The sequence below is a fragment of the Larus michahellis genome, chromosome 3 (genome assembly GCF_964199755.1).
Source record: "Larus michahellis chromosome 3, bLarMic1.1, whole genome shotgun sequence".
Classification (NCBI taxonomy): Eukaryota; Metazoa; Chordata; class Aves; order Charadriiformes; family Laridae; genus Larus; species Larus michahellis.
In genome coordinates, this window is record NC_133898.1 from 27,487,769 (window position 1) to 27,508,183 (window position 20,415).

At 36.4% G+C, this 20,415-nt stretch overlaps 1 protein-coding gene across 4 annotated transcripts in view; it reads right to left on the reverse strand.

The window, feature by feature from the left end:
• SPATA17 (spermatogenesis associated 17) overlaps positions 1–20,415 on the reverse strand; it is an 88,328-nt gene that overhangs the window by 16,350 nt on the left and 51,563 nt on the right. For all 4 annotated transcript variants that reach the window (XM_074579320.1, XM_074579317.1, XM_074579319.1 and 1 more), the window contains 3 exons: positions 19,887–20,090; positions 14,445–14,596; positions 5,429–5,564 (listed from right to left, as the gene is read on the reverse strand). In XM_074579320.1, coding sequence (XP_074435421.1) covers positions 5,429–5,564; positions 14,445–14,596; positions 19,887–20,090 — 492 coding nt within the window. The remainder of the gene's footprint in view (positions 1–5,428; positions 5,565–14,444; positions 14,597–19,886; positions 20,091–20,415) is intronic.

Below are 20,415 nucleotides of genomic sequence, written 5' to 3' on the forward strand. Positions count from 1 at the left end.
CCCTGATATGGCTCATGAGGAAACCGGTGGTGTAACAAGCAAACTCTTACAGATCATCTAATCATTCCCCTACAACAGAGTCACTTCTGGCTGCCACATTATGTCAGCTCTGCATTGCCTAGGAAAACACATTGCAGTTGTATTGGTGAACTAAGAATCTGATATTCAAAATACATTCTAGCTCTTCTCATTGTATATTAATAACTTCTGTCACAAAGCTCACTAGTAAACATGGCCTTAAAAGTAACCTGTAATAAGGCTGATAATACAGATGCACATTAGCCAATATCACACTGTATTAGAAAATATTCTGTATAATCTTTTTTTCCTAATTAAAGTGAAAAGAAAACAAGCAAATTTCTTTAAAAAATTGTCACAAAGTCACAATCTAAGAGGTATAATGTATGTGTAAACTTTTTCTATCTCAAGTCCAGTCACTGCAAGGTCAGGAAAAATAGAGTTAAGGTGAAATTTAAATAAATTTCAGTATAGTCAGGGATGGAAAATTGTCAATAGTGTATCAAACAATTCTGCCACATAATGACATCATCCACTAGACACGTGATTGTTGTGAGTATGTTGTTGGTCCTACAAGAGATGAAACTAATTTTCAAACAGAACGAATCACTTCCCTGCTCCTGCTCTATTTTTCCCCTCAGAGAAATACTATACAAAGATAAATTTACTGTGGAACCACAGGACGTAGTGGTCTCAGAATAATGTGGAAGAAAATGGATTGGCCATGGCCATGTAGAAGAGTCACACTCACTTCTTAAGGCACTGAGATTTTCAGGCCATATTACGTTCTCTTTGTGGACCTCTTCCCACATATCTGGAAGTTAGGGCCCTATCTGATAATGTGATTCCACTTGGGCCGTAAGGTGAGCAACAATGAAAACCACAGACAATATTGAACTTCTAGAGGCAGCAGACTATATAAAATAGGATTAATTCCTTGGACACACAGCAGGTTCTCTTTTTCATCATAAAAAGCCCAAACTTAGTGAAGTCACGTGAGAGGAATTATGCAGTTGAGACATTCATAGATATTTGATCCTTACAATCTTCTTTCAATAGAAAGGAAGTAAAAGATCATAGAATGAATCATAGAATATGATGGGTTGGAAGGGACCTTTAAAGAGACCCCCCTGCAGTAAGCAGGGACATCTTCAACTAGATGAAGTTGCTCAGAGCCTCATCAAGCCTGGCCTTGAATGTCTCCAGGGATGGGGCCTCCACCACCTCTCTGGGCAACCTGTGCCAGTGTCTCATCACCCCCATTGTAAAGAATTTCTTCCTAATGTCTAATCTAAAGGTACCCTGCTCTAGTTTAAAACCATTGCCCCTCGTCCTATCGCTACATGCCCTTGCAAACAGTCCCTCCCCAGCTTTCTTCAGTACCCTTCAGGTACTGGAATTCTTTCTGATTCCAGATCAAGAATTTTTTCCATTTTCTGTTATCTCTCTTATCCCAGATAGGAAATTTGTGACAGCTCTTGGACAAAGAGCCAAATTTACACCTAGTGTAAATCAATGAAACTCTATACTTTGCATTAGACTTATGTCCTAACATTCTTTTATATAAACTCTGGCTTAAAGTACATACACACATTGGTGTTTATCTGTTATGTATGTCATGATTTAATTAAATACTTCTGCAACTTCGTATAATCTCAGTTGAAGGCAATCACTGTCCAACAACATCGACTGAATCTGTTGATTGTACCTATATCCACACTGGTTGAATTTGAGCCTGTAATTCTCTGCGTCTGGTGACAAAGATGGAAGTGACACAATTTATATAAGGAACAACTATTGCCTGCTCTAATGGCTACACAATACTGTGAAAATGCCAGTAGTGTTGACTACAGCCCAATTTCTACTGCTCCAACAAAAATCGAATTGGGTTGGTGGTGAATTACAAGGGCTATTTTTCCTAGCCTAGGCAAGGCCATGACAATCAGAAATATTTGAACTCAATATTTAATTAATGCTGGCAGTATTCTATAAGTGATTTCCACTCAACAACGTCTAATTATTTAATTATTTCACGTTATTAATGGAATGAAACAATTCAAAACAAACAGCTAGAATGACCGTTTTGTAGGAAGCTCATAATCATCAATTCATACATGTAGAAATCTTCCTAAAATTATATTAAGCTGGCCTGTTGAACTTGAAAGGCATATTTTATCCCAATCAATGCATAAAAGTAAAATTATCCATAACTAAGGCATGTTTCTCTGCTGTACAGTTCAGCTGTAATGATCCCCACACACTGCACTTGCACATCAATTATGATAATCATAATCACGGTCGTTAAGCTGAATGTTCATTATTATCAGGATGCTGGTGACAGCAGATTCAATCATCGGGTGCAATGGGCAGGCAGTCACAGTCCCACCCAAGTTTCTGCAGACAGCGTTGTGCCACATTAAATCTATGATGTGTTCCACATCCCACTCCATTCCAAAAGCTGTAGACGGTAAAGGTCAACTTTATGTTCTGTGCAATATGCTTAGGTTCTCTAAATTAATTCTTTGCAGTACTGGGTATTTTTATGCTTTGTAGATAATAAAATTCTGTTTAGGGCCAAAATGCCTGTGCAAATAATGAAACAGTGATGCAGTCGTACTGTAATTCACCTATAATAAGGCATCAGAGGAAAGAATCTATCAGGAAGGAACATCTTAAAATGTCACTTCCTGAATTTTGCAAATAAGAAAACGTTAAACACTGTCATTAAAGTCAGTTTTCTAAAATGCATATGCAAACTAATTCCAATAGCGATTAAAGGCTGTAAGCTATCATTTCTGCCTCAGTAAATACGAACATATGTGAGTGTTTTGACAACTGAAAGATTATAGTTAGTGTATGTGATCCCTTGACTGTCCAGCTACATTGGAACCTATCATTGTAGATTAAATTCACAGTGACTGGTAATTTTTTTTATACTGATATTTCTCACAAATTCTATCAAAGGCATTCCAAGGTATTTGGACATACAATATTAAACTTAAAATATGCAAGCATTTTTATAGAGGTTTACAACTGGGTAAACTAACTAGAATCAGTTTCACTAGAGGTATAATATTTCCATTTTTTGTTTATTTTTAGTGAAGAATTAGAATACAACAATTTTTCCCTTAACTCAGAAACTTCTTTGAAATGTAAACAGAATGAGATAAAAATCTGCAGATTATAACTAGATGAAAAGAAGAACTATTAACTTTTCCTCACATATCTATGGTAATCATCATGTTTAGAGGAAGTCTATGCTAATACCCTTACATTTTCCAGAAGAAATATAACAAAGCAATATTTTTCATTGTTGTTCATTTGGCTTCTAAAGTAATTATATAATTTACATACTGATTTTTCTGTGACTTGAATTAAAATTCATAAACACATGAAAATCTCAGGAAAATACAACTAGGACACGCTCTTGAACATACGCAGGGAAATTTTTTATATGTAGTTTTAAAAAAAGCCAGCTAATATCAAATAATACCTCAGCAGTTCAGAGGGGTCACTGATCCACTGACCACTGAACTGAGTTCTTGAAAGAACTTGTGCAGTAGTTTGTCTTCCCAGCAATGGTAAGAGAAACTTCACTGGTATAATACTGTCAGAAGCTGAATATACGTCATGGCAGCTATTCAGGTTGTAATACAAATGCATCCACAGAAATATCACCTCACGGGAAACTCAAAGGAGGCTTGTGTTTAGCAGACAAACTGTCTCACAGATCATCAAAAATCTGGGTTTTTTGGTAATATTTCGGTACATGTCCTTTAGCCTGGTGATTCATTAGAACAGGATAATTTTGTTCATAGCAGTGATATATACAAATTTTTAATACAGTTTAGAAAATAGAAAGGGACAAAGAGCTCTTTCAAATTTAACAGTTAAGAAAGTATGACCTCACACCTGCCTATAGAACCTTTTCCATTAAAATATAGTGAGGAGGTGGAGGGCTTGGGTGGGTGGATTTTTTTTTTCTGGATAATAATGACCCATTAAAGCAGCAGGTAGGTCATAAATAGCTCTTTTCTCCTCTTATCTCTCTGTTTGGGTAAGCAGCTCCTAATTGAAGCTTCATATTGATTTAGAATTGGGGTTGGAAGGCTGTGTGTCATGTTGGGTTAATGTATACAGGTATTCACTTCCAGAGACTTATGTTGAAATCTATCCAAGATCACAAGTAAAGTGAGGTTAGTTGTTTCAGCTAAGCCCATAACTTATATATTTGTGATATGATACACAATATAAATATCTTTACATTGTTTGATATCTTCATCTGAGCCTGAGCAAGATGTGCTAAGGACTGGTAAAGGGAAAGTTTTTAGAGGACGAGTACCACCAATAAGACTTTTAGATGTTTTTATATATCATACTTATGCTGTGGGACTTCAGCCAGTCATATCCTCCATTCATTGCTTTTGAAAGACAAATTCAGATCTTTTTCTTTTAATATTGATCTTTATGCCTTTATTTGCAATGATTTAATTAATGTATGTTAAATTATCAAAATTTAACTCTGAGCTCATTTTTAAAGCTTTGAAAAGCAATTCTTTTAAAAATACTACTTCTCAAACTAAGATTCCTTGGAACTTGTTATATATTTACAAAGGTCAAGTTACTTTCAGGGAAATGAGTAATCGTACCTTACAAAGTGGTTTAGATTGGAAGAGACCTCTTGAAATCATCTAGTCCAACCCCCCTACTCATCTGGAGCAGGTTGCTCGGGACCGTGTCTAGCTGGGTTTTGAATACCTCCAAGGATGGAGACTCCACAACCTCTTTGGGCAACCTGTCACCCTCACAGGAAAAGAAAAAGGTTTCCTCATGTTCAGGTGTAATTTCACGCGTTTCAGTTTGTGTCCATTGCCTCTGGTCCTGTCACTGGACACTACTGAGTCTGAGAGAAGTCTGGCTCCCTCTTATTCCCTCCTGTCAGGTGTTTATACACATTGATGAGATCTCCCCTGAGCCTCCTCTTCTCCACACTCAAGAGTTCCAGAACTCTCAGCCTCTCCTCGTACAAAAGATGGTCCAGTCCCTTAACTGTCCTTGTGGCTCTGTGCTGCACTCTCTGCCAAGTCCGTTATCCTTCTTGTACTGGGAAATTTTAACATGATTATGATACCTAATACAAATAGAGGCAATGCAAACAGGACACAAACTCGTGTTAGAACATGTTCTGAGGAAAACTTGCAGCGCTACAAAACCAGAAATAACATGAGATGCTCCTGAGAAAGCAGTCAGTTTAATGAGACAAGCTTGCATTCAAGAATGGCTCTTCACTAATTTTCAGAATTTTCCAAACAATGTAAGCAGTAAAATCTTTCATTGTTTCTAATCAGGTTTTGCCATGATTTTCTGAAGGTTTATCTTAATTTGCAAGAGTAAATATGCAGTGACTTACCTTGTCTGCTACCCACTTCTTAGGCTGTACTTCTCGGAAGTGTTTAATTCCATAAGTTCCTTGGCCATATTTGACTGACCTATGAATCGATGGGTCATACTTCTCATTTTTATGATACGAAGAAAATGGCAGAAACCTGAAATTCAAGAATATTTAAAAAACAGTTATGCTTTACTCTAGATGCCACAGGGTTGATGTAAATCATAGATACTAACGCTACAGGAGGTGACAAGGACACATGTTTCTGCTATTTTCCACTACCTTCTTAATGTTCCCCCTCGGTATTTTGAGAGGATTACTGCAATTTCTCCTATAGCTGCTTTTATATTAAATTGGGAACAAAGAGATACAGAGCTTCAACAGGATAAAATAAAGACTTTCTGTACAGAGATATAACTTGCATTACTAGATTACTACTTCGGCCATATCTGCACTACCAACTGGTGTGATGTGAAGAGAGAATGAGCAGGGTTCAATTTGCTGGAATCTGCATGTTGACACCTCAAGTTTTAGCAGGCAGTGGCAGGCATGCACCACGCACAAGTACAGAGCTCATTTCTGGACAACTTGCATCTGTTCTACAAGTCATGTAGGCCCCCAACACATAACCTAAACCTGATGGTTCCATCAGGATGGAGACATTTCAAGCATGTCAGTATTGTAAGCATAAACCAAGGCAAACTTGCACCAGAAAGAATTCTCCCTGTACGTTAAATTAGATATGCATCTTTTTATGTCTGTTAACCAAAGCTAAATAAACAATACTTTCAATTAGCAGAATAAAAACTTATACAAATAGTACTGGTGACTTTCATGGATTGGCAGACCACAAAGCAAAGAAATTATTTGTTCTTAATTCACAAATTGTGTGCTTTCGCTCAAGTTATAATTATGTCCTAATTAGAAATCTTTTGGAGTCTGATTCTTTCACCTTCGGTCATACTGATGGGGGATTCCCTGCTCACATAGTGCCCCTGAACAGTGAAGCTCCAGCTACTTGCTTTAGGCATGGAATAGATTTTCAGATGGATGCCCCTAACTCCCATGGACAACTGCAGGTTTTCTGGGTAGGTTCTGCAGCAAACTCTATGGAGGAAGGTGAAAGACAAATACAAAGGATCTGCAAGAGACCCTACAGCGATGTCTTAGTTCCATCTATTTCAGTTTGCAAGAGGGTTATGAGAATAAATAGGTGCATTTTAATATAAAGTAAAATCTTGTGAATTAAGCCTATCGTTGCTGGCATTCTGAAAACAAAACAAACGTGAATTCTACAAGTGCAGGAAAACTGTTGTACAGTAAAATTAGAAATATATGCTTCAGAAGTATAAAATATCACTTCAACTGCCATGACAACAGGTGTAGTTAATTAAAACCTTTTCCTAGTTGAAAGCTTTTCAGAATCCCGAATCCCTGTAAGAGTTAGGCAGTCAAAAAAGTTTTTGGTAAAGTTGGGCATTAAAATACCTTTCTTTGCCTCTTAGCTGATACAGACTCAGAAATTATTTATTTGGACTAAGTGATCCATCAGCAACTCTTTGAGTGTTTGGGTTTTTTTAAGTTACATGTCTGTCTTTCCACTTCATAAAAAGAAGCTATTTTAGATTTTTGCCAGCTATATCAATTTATTTTTTAAAGTATCACAAAAAAATGTCATGTAAAGTTAGCGAAAGAAAAACACTGAGTTAGCAGACTTAAATTATACAAAGCTGTAGTAGCATGTGTATACTCATGGGAAAGGACACTCTCACATAAGACAGATTATGGTACTTGTAATGCTAATTTGCACATGGGATGGACATCACACACACACAAAAATTAATGTGGCCCCAGTGTCCCAGAGAATACATCGAAGGTGCTGTGAGCCGGCTGCTCCACTTGCAGTTTTTATCACTTCTGAATTGCATTTTAATAGTACATTTTTCTTTTGTTCAGACATGAAAGAAAATTGGCTTTCTCAGGGGACTGGATAGCTGTGAAGACAAGACTAGCAGTTTGGGGATTTGCCCATATATGCATAGAATTTAGTTGAGGCATAGCATTCATAATTCAATATGAATACTACATCTTTAAAATTTATACACAAAATAGCAAAAAATAATTCTTGAGGAAAGTAGAGGATAAAGTAATTATAGTTTTCCTTATAACATTTCCTACACAGACATTTTGATTTTACTGTGGATCAGTTAATCTTTGTCTTTTTGGCAAAAAAATAATCAGAATAATCTATGTTCTACCATGATTCCAAGCAAAAAAAATACATATTGTAACACTTTAAAATACATCTAACAGTATATTCTACATGTAGTTTAACACAAATGGGATCTTCTGCATATCTCCTCTAAGATCATTATGTGCCATACAGCCTGAAATGTATGTCTATGGCTGAGTAAAAAAAAATTAAATCAACTATGAATTTTTGAGGAAAATTGAACAATAAAGAATATTAAAATTGAAATGAAAGAACATTATATTATTATACCCTATTATATTTTTAAAGTAGTCTAAAGTAGAAATTTTCTTTTTCCTTCTGTCTATAGTTCTGCTGTCAGAGCCAAGGGGGCAGATCCTTATAGTGGTAACAGTCTAACTGGAAGAAAGGATCACATATTTGCAAATTCAATGTCTGTTTATAGCAAGTAACAATTTTCATTACTCTATGTGAATAAGTAATTAAAAAACACAAAAATTGTTTTAATGTTCAAGTAGGGTAACCAAATTAATGGGAGTCATACAAAAGACATTATACATCCACAACCAGTAACAACAGTAAAAAGCAATAGCACTGCAAAACACTTCAGTAATGGTATTGTGTTCTGTAGCTCTATATATACACCTGACACAGCTTTTCCCCAAATTAATGACAGTATGTGCTCTGAATGTGACAGAAGAGAGTGATGGAAGGAGAAGAAAATTAAATCCAGACAGTGGTATGATGCCATTATCAGCTGCACAACTTTAGACCTCAATAGTTTCCCCCCCCCCCCCCCCAAAAAAGCTCACTCACAGGATTCTTACATCTGGGTTTCAGCTTTTTCTTATGATGTAAGTATAAATTCAGAAATTCTTGAAGGTTTTCAGTAAATATGACAGAGACAGAAGTAGCAGGATCAAAGAAGAATTAAATTCCATATTGGTGTTATATCGTGCCATAAAACATAATCAGTATAAACTGAGCCTTTCAAAAAGTTGATGATTAAATGGGAGGTGAACTTGCCCTAAAGAAATAAATTTCAAAATGAAAAATTATTTCATTTCACCCACCACAAAAGCTTAAATGAGAGATATGCCAAAGAATACATTCAAGACAGGGGACAGGGGGAAAGAGTTGGAACCAAAAAATGAGAAACTATCTCAGGTTCTACAAATAGCAGTACTACATGCACATAAACAAGCCGAGGGAGGACCAGGACCAAAGCTGGCAATGTCACTGGTACTGAAGGCCAGCTGCACTGCTGCCAGGACCACACTACGTTGAACCTAATTAGCATAAAAAGACCTAGAAGCCTCGATTTAGTAGCCAGTCCTGGACCTGACAGCTGCTGGTGGCATGTATTTAAATTTTGAAAGATACCCTTGAAATTTGTTGTTAACAAAAATAAAAATAGTTTGCTTTCTTCCTTCACTCATCCTATCCTGCACCTCCCTGCTACTATTAATTTCATCTTTCTAATCCTTTTTTTCCCCCAAAATTTTTACCTCCTCATGACCTTTCTTCCTGCATTCTTCACCTACCATTTCTTCCCTCTATTCTGACTCTTTTATTGTAATATCTCTCACTATTGTGGCAGGAGAAGGGGGAGGCCTTTTAGACACTAAAAGCTTTCCATTTGGATTATCTGTGATGACAGAAGCAGCAGTAGGTACTGGGCTATGGCTATGTGAGAGGAGAGAGCAGCAGCACAAACAGGAAGGAGGATTTGTCAGGTCCATTACTTACTGCTGGGAGGCAGCATCCCAATGCTATGTGGTACCCACCAACAGGACACAGTTCAGAGGCATTCACATTTTCTTGAATTGAAATGGCAGCAAAAACCAAAGCGGTCCTCCAGCAGGTTCTCTGGACCAGCCCAAGAGGCAAAATTCCAGCAGTCTAGCAGTGCAAGCCTGTAATCCTCATACCAGAAATGCTTCAAACTTTACCCAGGCTTCTGAGAATGGCAGTAGATCTACTGCCAGACTGCCACACATGCTGCACTACCAGGGCACAATAAGAAATATTAAGACCAGAGAACTAGAAGGAATATTCTGTTTACGTGGTTTTTCAAGCTTTCATAGTATTTGTATGTACTGTACATTTTTGTAATTTAGAAGTAAAAATACTACCAAAATCTTAACTCTAGATGTGTGATAGTGTTCTTATATTTTTACCTGAAGTGGTTCTATGCAATAACAATTCAATTCCTTGTTGTCTTTATCTAATTCAAATAAAAAAAAATTTATCTCACTTTGAATGAGACCATGAACAATTAACTCCAAACAAGCTATGCTTCCTTTTCAGGAAGCTGTGAGCCTTTTAACTTTTTCTTTTCTTTAAATAAAACATTAAATTAATTTTAAGCTTTCAAACTTGGATAATACCTGAAGTAATTTCTTCATCAAATCCAACAGTGTCTATCTTTTCACTCAGGGAACAAAGGAAGAAGCACAATGGTTTTCCATATCAAAACGACTACAGCAGGACAGCCATTATTTAGTTCATAATGAGTGCATATTAAAATCAAAGTGTAATGTACAAAACTAAAGAGAATCAAAGTGATATTTACAAAACTAAAGAGAGAATGTTTTACTGAACATAGCTAGTCAGATTACGTTTAGAGCCATGTTTTTGCCATAAGATACTTTTCTTGGGTGCCTTATTACAAATATTTTCTACGGGAATATACTAAATACATACTTTTTCAATAAACTATCAATCACTTTTATCCTAACGTCAGTAAATCTAAGAAGCCTCTGGCTGTTTAACTCCTGTCTGTGATAAAGTGGCACAGAGAAGCATAGTCTACTTCTTGTAGGAAGTAAAAGAGATCTCTTCTGCAGCAAATTCCGGAACTTCTTAATTATACACAGACTTATTATCTGCATCCCCAGTGTTATGAAGTACCAGAACTTCATTAGAAAAATTAAGATGGAAAAATGAAGGCGCTACTTTGTAAATTTCCAGTGGAAATTAGCTGGAAGAAGCAGAGGAATACTGGATCAAAAGAGGGTAATCATGCTTAACTGTGCCCTAGAGCACCCGCATGTATAATACGATTTGCACAGTAACTACCTCTCCTATTACTGCTTGTTTGGAGTATTCTGTGTTAATGGGGTTAGCTAATTTAGTATTTTAACTTAAAAAGGCTCTGCTGATTAATAAATGTTGCACACTGTGCTAGTAATTAAAATAAATGGAAGAGTTACAAATAGAAGTTGAATTGTTAAGAAAACATTATCTGAAAATATATGATAATCCCTGTTTATCATAATACAATAACAGTCCAGAAAATATGCAAATTGCTGAAGTTGCAAAGCATATGAAAAACTAAGTATAATTTGAAAAAAGTTTTCAGATGTTTTATTTGTATGACATAAAATCTAGTAGCCATTTTCACTGCAGCTAAGTCAGAAATACAGTAAAGTGATCTTATAGATGTGGAAATTAAAAGATTTTTTTAAAATCGTAAATCTTGAAGTGACTTGCTTTTTAAATTTTATTACCATTAATACCAGGCAGCTCATAACACCGATGCTCTCCAAGTATAGAGCTTATTTAGGCCATTAACTTCTCTGTAAGCGTACCTTCCATGAACAGCACTGCGTAGCACGGAAGCACCTAAACTGGTTCTAAAGGAAAGCATTATCTTGCTGAGATTAAGCCCATGAGGAGCTTGGTGCTGCGATGTTCGCACAGAGTGAGAGGCAGGGTATGCAAACATTGCACTCTGCTGCACACAAGGGAACCAGTGTGTTCAGGACAAGCCTGGCTATCTTCAGTGCAGCACTGAGCACGGACATAGCCAGAAGCTGGGATGCTTTGCCTGATGTCACACCGAAAGACTACAATAAATCAGGAAACCTCAGCCTTACAGTGTTGCTGATTTATCCCTATTCTATCACCACATTGCAACTCATTCTGATATACGTTGAGTTTATAAAGATGTTTAATAGTATACTTTGAAGTATGAGGCATATTACGTGAGACAGATTTCAGCAAAGTTAATGAAAATAATTTACATTTTTGTTCTCTGGAAAATTAGGCCAGCATGCAGCTGCATGCAACTGAGTAAAGAACTTTTTCATGCTTAGTGATCTAAGTCTGTTGGATCCAGCAGTTGGTGTCTCAAAGTAGACACAAGTTTATTAAGTGGCCATCCTGAAGGAGTCCAATTGTCATTCCTATCCAAGTGGAGGGGGAAATCACTTCATTTGGATGAAAAACAGCACAATAAGGCAGTAACAGCTTCAATTACATGAGAAAAAGAAATCATTCTTATTAGGCTAGATTACACAGTTGCTCTTTCATTGCAAAAATCAGAAATTCTATCAGTTGCTTTAAGCAAGTACAACATTCTTGCTTTCATTTGTGCTGCTTCCACCTGCCTCAAACTCTTACAGCTTTTTCAATTATTTCTGCATTTTATCAGAAGCAAAAACTTTCTCAGAACTTGAAACAATTAGAGAAAACATATAACCACTTTAAAGAATCCTGAGACCAGTGGGAATTCTGAATGTTGTTGGAAATTGCAGGTATACATAGACAATTTTTCTGTCTTTAGAGATATCACACAATACGCACTCTGGAAATATATAGATCAATGTCTCAGTTTGTTATTTTATGCAAACACAAGCTTTCTCAACCAACGCCACACACTTCCGCTGTTCATTCTCTCCTTATTTTCTAAAATAGGAGAATAATCAGCATAGGAAGCACTATCAGGAAGAAATACAGTCCCAAAGTACACAATTACATAGAAAGAGACAGAAATTTGTCAATTCAGAATGGACACTGCTGAGAAAAAACTACTGTAGGATCTGAGTAACCCTTTGCTGACTTCTCCCTGGAGACCGGCATCCCACACAGCAGCTGTAGCATGACTAGTAAGTGTTAGTCCTGATGATGACCTGTAACTCTGTCATCACCTCTTCAAGGTTACAGATGTGACCCTTGCATGGTTGGTTGAATATGAAGCACAAACGGAATGATCACAGCCTGGAAATGTATAACACACTATGCATTTAGCGTGCACGAAGCTGAGAATCATTGGTGTTAGGGCATTGTTTCTTTGCACTAAGGATGGCACCAAATGTTTCCTTACCCATAAGGTAAATAAAGATCCCTGATCAATTAATATCTGTCAAAGTTGGAGACTCCAAATTCAAACTGTACAAGACCAAAGCTTCACAATTCAGTCACTGAAGAGTGAAATATTTATTACAAGATCTGACCTTCTGAAACTGTTGACACAGTGATGTCTGGGGTAAACCTTGTCAAACTAAAACGGCAATACAGCCATGCCTAGAAATGAAATATATCATCCATCCTCACTTAGAATGCATCAATCAAAACTTATTCAGTGAAATGAACCCTTTAAATGAGAGCTAGAGTGTTAATTTTTACCCCATGTTTTGATTGTTTGTTTGTTTATTTTTTCTTTTTAAGTTTCAACAGCAGAAGCTAAAAATAAAAGTAATTTTAAAAAATGGCCCAGATTTGAGATGATATGTGAAAGTTAAGCTGCTTCCCTCTCATCCCAATATATGAAAGAATACTGAGAGGAATAGAAAGCTGAAGTACCTTTTTACTTGTGACTTAACTCAGTTACGTTTTTGGTATGAAAGGAATAAGAAGTACTATATCTCATTTTTGGCACCAAATGTAAAAAATAACACAACCTAAAAGTGGAAAAGTAGCTGAACCAAGAGATATTTTTCTTGCAAAACTGTTTTTGAGTAGAATTTCCATTTAAAGTCACTGCTAATATTAAATCAAGGAAAATGCAAAGAAAGCAATCCAACAATAAAAACATAAAAGCCAAACTATGCCAATGCACTTGATTCTGGCATTCTAGTCACAGTTCTGAAGCTGACACATGGCAACATGGATCTGATATAAAAGCTTGAAACAGATCAAAGATAGCAAAGCATCATGTCCCAGTGAATCAGTGGATGACAGCCTGCTCATGAGGAAAAGTGATTCCTTTCTGTCCTGAATTCTGGTATTGAAGTGTCAAAGGATTGTCAAGAGCAGTGAATTCAAGGGAAAAGTTGACAAAACATCAATTTTTTTCTTGTTAGCTACAAAGCCAGAGCAGGTGACTTAATAGGCTTTTATTATGATTAGACAAAAGAGTTACATCACGATAAGAAAAAAATTGAAAATATTTTGGCAATAGCCTTAGATCTTTTGGGAAAGAAGCCTTAAATCTTTTGGGATGGATTATGCCTGTATTTGGGATTGTATGGAAAAGAATTGGCCTGTCTAACAATGTTACAGATGCTATGGCTTAGGAACCCAAACTGCTTCAAAGATGATTACCGTTTTTGCATCACGTTCTAACATGTGCAACATATGCTCCCTTCCTTTCCAAGTGAGCTTTGGTAGTCGACTGGGAGAGAAAGCAAGTCTCATTGGCATGCAACACCATTTTTTCCTCCCATAGTCTGTAAGCTCCCTGAATACGAAGACTGAAACAGTATTTTTTCCTTGGCAAGGTGCATGTGGCAAAACAGAATTTGCACTTGTTTTCTTATTTCCCATTAAGCCCATCTGTTGCATCACATATTACTATTACTACAAGTTCTTCTACAGATTCATAGATATGGATGGCACATGTCACACAATTACAAGATAAGGTCTCTGCCCTGAACAGTTTATAATCTAAAGACACAGAATTCAGAAGTACGTACATAGAATGTCTGCTAGTAAGCTGTCAGGTTTGACATTTTATTTTGTCAGGCATGAAAGGTTTCTGAAAGCAACAGAATAAAGAAAACATTCTCATAACAATATAGGAAAAAACAAAGAACTTACTCATTGTCATGTATACAATTTCTCCATTCCTCCTTTTTCATTTCCTCTCTGGCCTTCTCTAGTGGTGAATTGATTGATGCTGCCACTCGCAAGGTTGGTTCCAAAGGCTTGTAGCGCTGCTGCAATACTTCAGCAGTATCGCGGAAAGGCCCCTGAAAGGTATAGGATAATGTTAGTGTTTTATGGTGGGGTTACAGTTCTTTTCTTTCCTTCTTTTATTCATGACACATCACTGATGAAAGAGGACACGGAATGTCTGGGAAGTGTAGCAAGACTTTTCTTCCAAAATAATTAAAGCAGTTTATTTTTGTAGAGAGTTACGGATAACACAAAGGTTGATAACATGCTCTAAAGCTCCAAAGAGAGAATGAGAAGTGTGCACTCTGGATTTATTTTACTACTAATAAATATTTATTATTTTAAAACAATACATTGTTAGAAGTTATTAGGAAAACTTAATTTTCCTTGGAAAAAAATACTGGTGAAATGAAATCTGATACACAAGTATTAACTGTATCTAGATTCTGCTGAAGCAGATACCTTAAGTGTTTTCCTTTTCATAGGACAAAAAGTGTTTTACCTTAAAGGACATGCTTTTTTCAATTTAACTGCGAAGCTACCTGGAAGGGAACTTAATACATGACTTAAGACCCAATTCTTCTGATACAATTCAAACTAATGACTTCAATAATAAAGGCATATAGTCGATTTTCAAAATGTCTAATTCCACATTAAATTCCTTATTCTTAACAGAAAAACGAAAGCTCATAATTCTTTCACAAGTCTCTCTCTATACACGCATATATATCTTTTTTTCAGAGTGTGTTGTTTAATAGCTGATCACATCAGCATCTAACATTTAACAACACAGAGAAACAGCAGCAGGAAGTCCTTTCAAAGTGACATATCCTATGACTTGCTATTAGTACTAATCAGTAAAAACTTACCTGTAGTATAATTAGTGACATATTATGCTCAGGACAGTTTAGTGGCAGCTCTGGATTTAGAAGTGTCGCTAAGTATTTTTTAATTTTATTTTCATTGTTGTTGATCCTGCAATGAACTAGTGAAACCTTCTGAAACTATGGACAGACAAAGAATCCTAATCACAGCCTCTATTCTTAAAGATATCCTTCTTTAAATAGGTTATCACTAACAAGTCACAGCTGGAGTTACTGCAAGCACTGAGTGAAGACTGTGGGGCTAATAAAAAGAAATGATTCACGCCTCATTTATGTTCACTTATGTTTTACATTAATAGAAACCAATAATAGGAACCAGTTACCATAAAAGTCATGGACCGTAAATAACACAAATGGCAAATAAGTATCATCTAGTACTTTTCACAGCTGGACAGGAGGATTGCTATATTTGAAAGTAGTTAATGGATTTTTATCGGAACTTTACTTTTTAAAGGCACAGCACCATGATTTGGAGATCTTTTTAAAGATCCTAGAAAGCAAGTGAGCTTAATTACACTTCTTGTAGGTATTTTCTTGCTTCTATGTTCTAAGTCTGCATAAAAACCCAATATTTTAATTTAATATGATCACAGTAAGTCTTTAAAAAAAGAATTAAAAGTGTTATCGCCTGTGAGAGAATAATTGATACTAGGACAGGTCATTAAAACTAGTAAGCAATGTTCTAGTAATACATAATGTGATTATCAAGTTAGAAAGAAAGTTTAAAATTTGCAATAAAAATTAATATTCTGTATTGCAAGATGTTTGCATGAAGTGGATATACAGAACAAAGAAGAAAGAAATGTACTATTGTCAAATAATAGCAAGATAAATATGTTTGCTTTTAGAAAACAGTCTTTCAGAATATTTCTTCTTCATTGTAAAATATTGACTCATATTCCATCAGGGTAGGGGCCAAATCAGATATCCAAGCAAGGATATTTCTCCAACTTTAATTTCCAAGACCTTCTAACTCTTTCTCAATCCATAGTTCAAAAGAAATTAACAGAGTCCAACTAGTAATGGAAGGAGGGGGGTAACAGTGTAACTAAGCAAAGGTCTCTCAAACAAGGCTGTGTCATCACTAATGAAAGTGCCACATACACTTTATAATATTAAGATAATTCTAAACATTCCCAGCAGATTTTTCCATCCCTGTGGATCATGTATTTGAAGAAACTTACCTAGCAATAGCTACCTAAGAAGTATATCTAAGATGACAAGACCTCTAAAAAACCCATTTACCTAGCAGAGCATTGGACTAGATGATCTCTAGAGATCCCTTCCAATCCCTAACATTCTGTGATTCTGTGATTTCCATCTTACAACATTAACTTTGAGATTTGTGGAATCTGAGGTAGAACGGTGCTTACAAATCTTTTCAAATTGGGAGTGCCTGCAAGCATTTTGGGCATCCTGCTTCAAAATGGAAATCTTCCTGGGGAGGTCAGGCTAGGAAAGGAAGGGAGGGAATCAATCAACAGCTTTTCATCCTGAAAGCAAATCACACAACTCTGTCTTCTATGTTGGGAATTTATACTGAGTAGCATAAATCTTCTCACTACTGCCTGGTCTGCCAAATAAAGGTTATCAGATCGGCATTCTTACTACTTTACCATAAAATCAGAAACTTGCGATAAAAATTATGATCAACATGAAATCAAATGTGCTTCACCACCCCCATTCCAGGAGAGCTAACGGCATGCAAAAAGTTCCTTAAAAATGGCAATGTGCTTTCTTTTATTAATGCCTTTTAATGAACAGATGACTAATTTTAGCATTATCTATGTTTCCATCAAATAGTAATTCTAGTTAACTCAGTAATAAAAATGATAGATCTAATTGATGTATAAGTATCATTAAAACTTTTCTTTTAAATACACTGTCTTACACACACAGAGCTTGCCTATAAATTGCTAAATACCCGTTTCCCTAAGAGAAAGCTGATAGATAGCTAATTTTTGTTCTTTTAAACATTTATAATGACATTACCATATAAAATATCTAACTTTGTGTGCAATACAAATTTTATATAACTGAAAGAACAGTGAAGTAACAAATGACTCACAGTGGGCCATATAAATATTAGAAAAAAAAGCTTGGTGCCAAAAAGTGTTACCACAGAGAACTAGGACACAAGTATATCTAGTAATTAAATTCCTTATTGTCACACCAGAAAACTTTTAGGATGATGCGTTCTGATGGGTTTTCATTTCCAGCTGTTTCATCAGCTCAAACCAGTGTCCTTTTCTTAGACATACAACCCTAAATTGTCAAAGTGTTGTGCAGGGATTTAGCCGTGTGACTCCCATTAACATCAATAAGAGTCGCGCAGCTAAATCCACGCGCTGTGCTTTGAAAATTTACCCCACAGTGTACATCCCAGGGTACTGAAAGGATTAAAGTATTATATAGTAAATTCCCTCTTTGAGGTGCAGAAAATAAACTGAACTCTTCTGGTTTGTTCTAAAAGGCTATCTGTGCACAACTGCTGTGTGTGCGTCTGAACTTCGAAAGGTCTATAAAATATTAGAAATCCAAACAGAAGCTTGTAAAATACTTTGTATACAGCAAAGAGATTTTACAAGAGCAACTTAACAACAGAAAACCTCTGAGTTCCCTCTTTATTTAAAAGCATGGCTCCTACACCACGTCCACTATGCAAAATCTTTCCCTCTGTCCTGAGAGACAGTGCATTCAGACACATCCCACTGAAGGACCATCATGGCCCCTTTGGTCCCAGAAGGTAAAGCTATAATGTCATATTTATCTCAACACCAAACTCCCTGATCACCCAAACTGTTTGTTGACTCACACTTTGTCTCGATATTAATGTGAGTCAACGAGTTCATTCAATGAGAAAGCTCAAGCAGTCACAGTAGGGAGAACACGAGGAGGGAAGGACAAAGGCGGAGAATTGCCCCGAAGCTGATTCTTACTGTTATAAGCAGTGTGGATCTCCGTGTGGCTCACCTCTACTTCTACAGAGGTATTCCGGCAGGCCTGCATGTTCGCCTCGTGCTCTAACCCAATTGCCTTTACCTTCAAGTCCCACCACTGATACAGACAAGTCAGTCCTGACGTAAAGATGAGAAAAGCCTGTTCTGTGTGGAATAGCCAGTACACCCACGGCTGTCCCCACTGAAGAACAATTTGGATGCAATCAATAAACCACAGGCAAATTGTGGCAAATGGCATATGTACACATAGTTTGAAGCCAGCAGTAGTTCAGACTTAAGACTGTGTTCAGATCACCTCTGCCAAGGGCTGTAATAATATACTGAAAATAACCATATTGATTCAGACGAGTAAAATACCGATAAAGATATATTATACATTGCTTATTGCTCATTATTGTTGTTTAATTTCTCTAGCTAAATGATAGCTTCTATAAAAGTTACTGAGAGGGACTCATTCAGAAGCATTGTCTTTCCAAGCTAAATATGGAAGACAAAATTTAAATATAGGACAGATAAAAAAAAAAGTGTAAGAGGTTCTGAAGACATTGTGGTAATTCAAAGTCAAACTGGCACTGAAAGTGTATGTGTGAGGCAAGTAGGAGGTTCAGTAGATTGGGCAAACTGAAAAATTCTTCAGGATAGAGGGAAAGACAGAATACTTCTATCCCAAAAGTACCTGTACCAGGCATTTACTGGCAAAAGCTACATATCCTTGTACTATCATTCAGTGAGGAACATAAAGGTCTCAAAAGGCTATCTGCTGTGTATATTGGGCACATTTCCAGTAGGTTTTGATAATAAGGTGGCAAAAACTGTTTTGCCATCTTGTGGGATGTTTACTCTGATGCATTATCTCAGAGATCTCCATTAACTTATGGAATAGAAAAAAAAGCTATCTGCAACGTATCTTGACATCAACTAAAGTTAAAATTGACACCATGACAGTTAAGAATGGAAGCCGGGCAACTTGTCTGTGATGCAGAACAAAATGTAGAATTTTTTGTAATTAAAGCTGACGTGCAGCTAGTGGACACAAAAAAGCAGGAACTGTTCTATACTGAGAGGATGTCTCTTGGCCTTCATATGGAAAACAATTCCAAAAAGAGGAAAAAGTTATCACAGTTTGGTTAATGTGTCCCATTACCTTTAATTTCTCATATTTTTATTGATTTAAAATTGGAAATTAAGTATTCTACCTCTAATGAATCATAATATTGATATTCAATTATATCAGGTCTTCCCTTTGAAATATCAGAAATGATATTTTTTTCCCCAAAGAACACAAGTAAAGTCTAAAGAATCATATTTCCCTCTTTTTACATACCACCTATGTTTCTTTTTCTTTAGGACAAACCTGTTTCAAAGACTTTATATCCTGATTGCAAGCACTAGACCTATATATAAAAACCAAATCCACAAACGAGATTTTTGGACTCGATGATCCAACTCAAGATATTTGATGATAATCTCTGACAAAAGAAACACACAAAGGCTGCCTCAGAGACACTAACAAATGTTACCTGAGGTTTCTGTCTGCCAATAGGTGGTAGTGGCTGTGCTGTGGAGAAAGTCGGAGGCCTTTTACAAGTTGGCCAGTCATAGAGCTCATAGGCGAAGGGACTCTTCATTTGCTGCTGTCTGTGGCTCAATGGCTTTGACTTCCGTAGAAGCAGTTCCATTGGATCTGGGGATTTTCTGAGCGGTGAATTGTAGATACCTGCAATCTAAGCAGAAGATGGAGTTATCTTTGACTTCAACTAACTTAGAACTCATTCCTGCATTTATTTTATAAATCAAATCAATTAAAAAAGCCCCTATATAACAAACAGTTCTACACGAAGTCTCTGACGACTACTACATGGGATAGATCTATAGTTTAAATGCATCTCTTAGCATTGCATTACAGTTACAAAAGGGTTTAAATAGGATAATGTAATGTATAATCTGAGTTTCAGCCCTTCAAATGGGGGTAACTTTAATTTTATGGAAGGAAGAGCTTCCTGTATCTCAAACCCATGTTTTCATTCAGTCACATTTAGTCTTCCACTT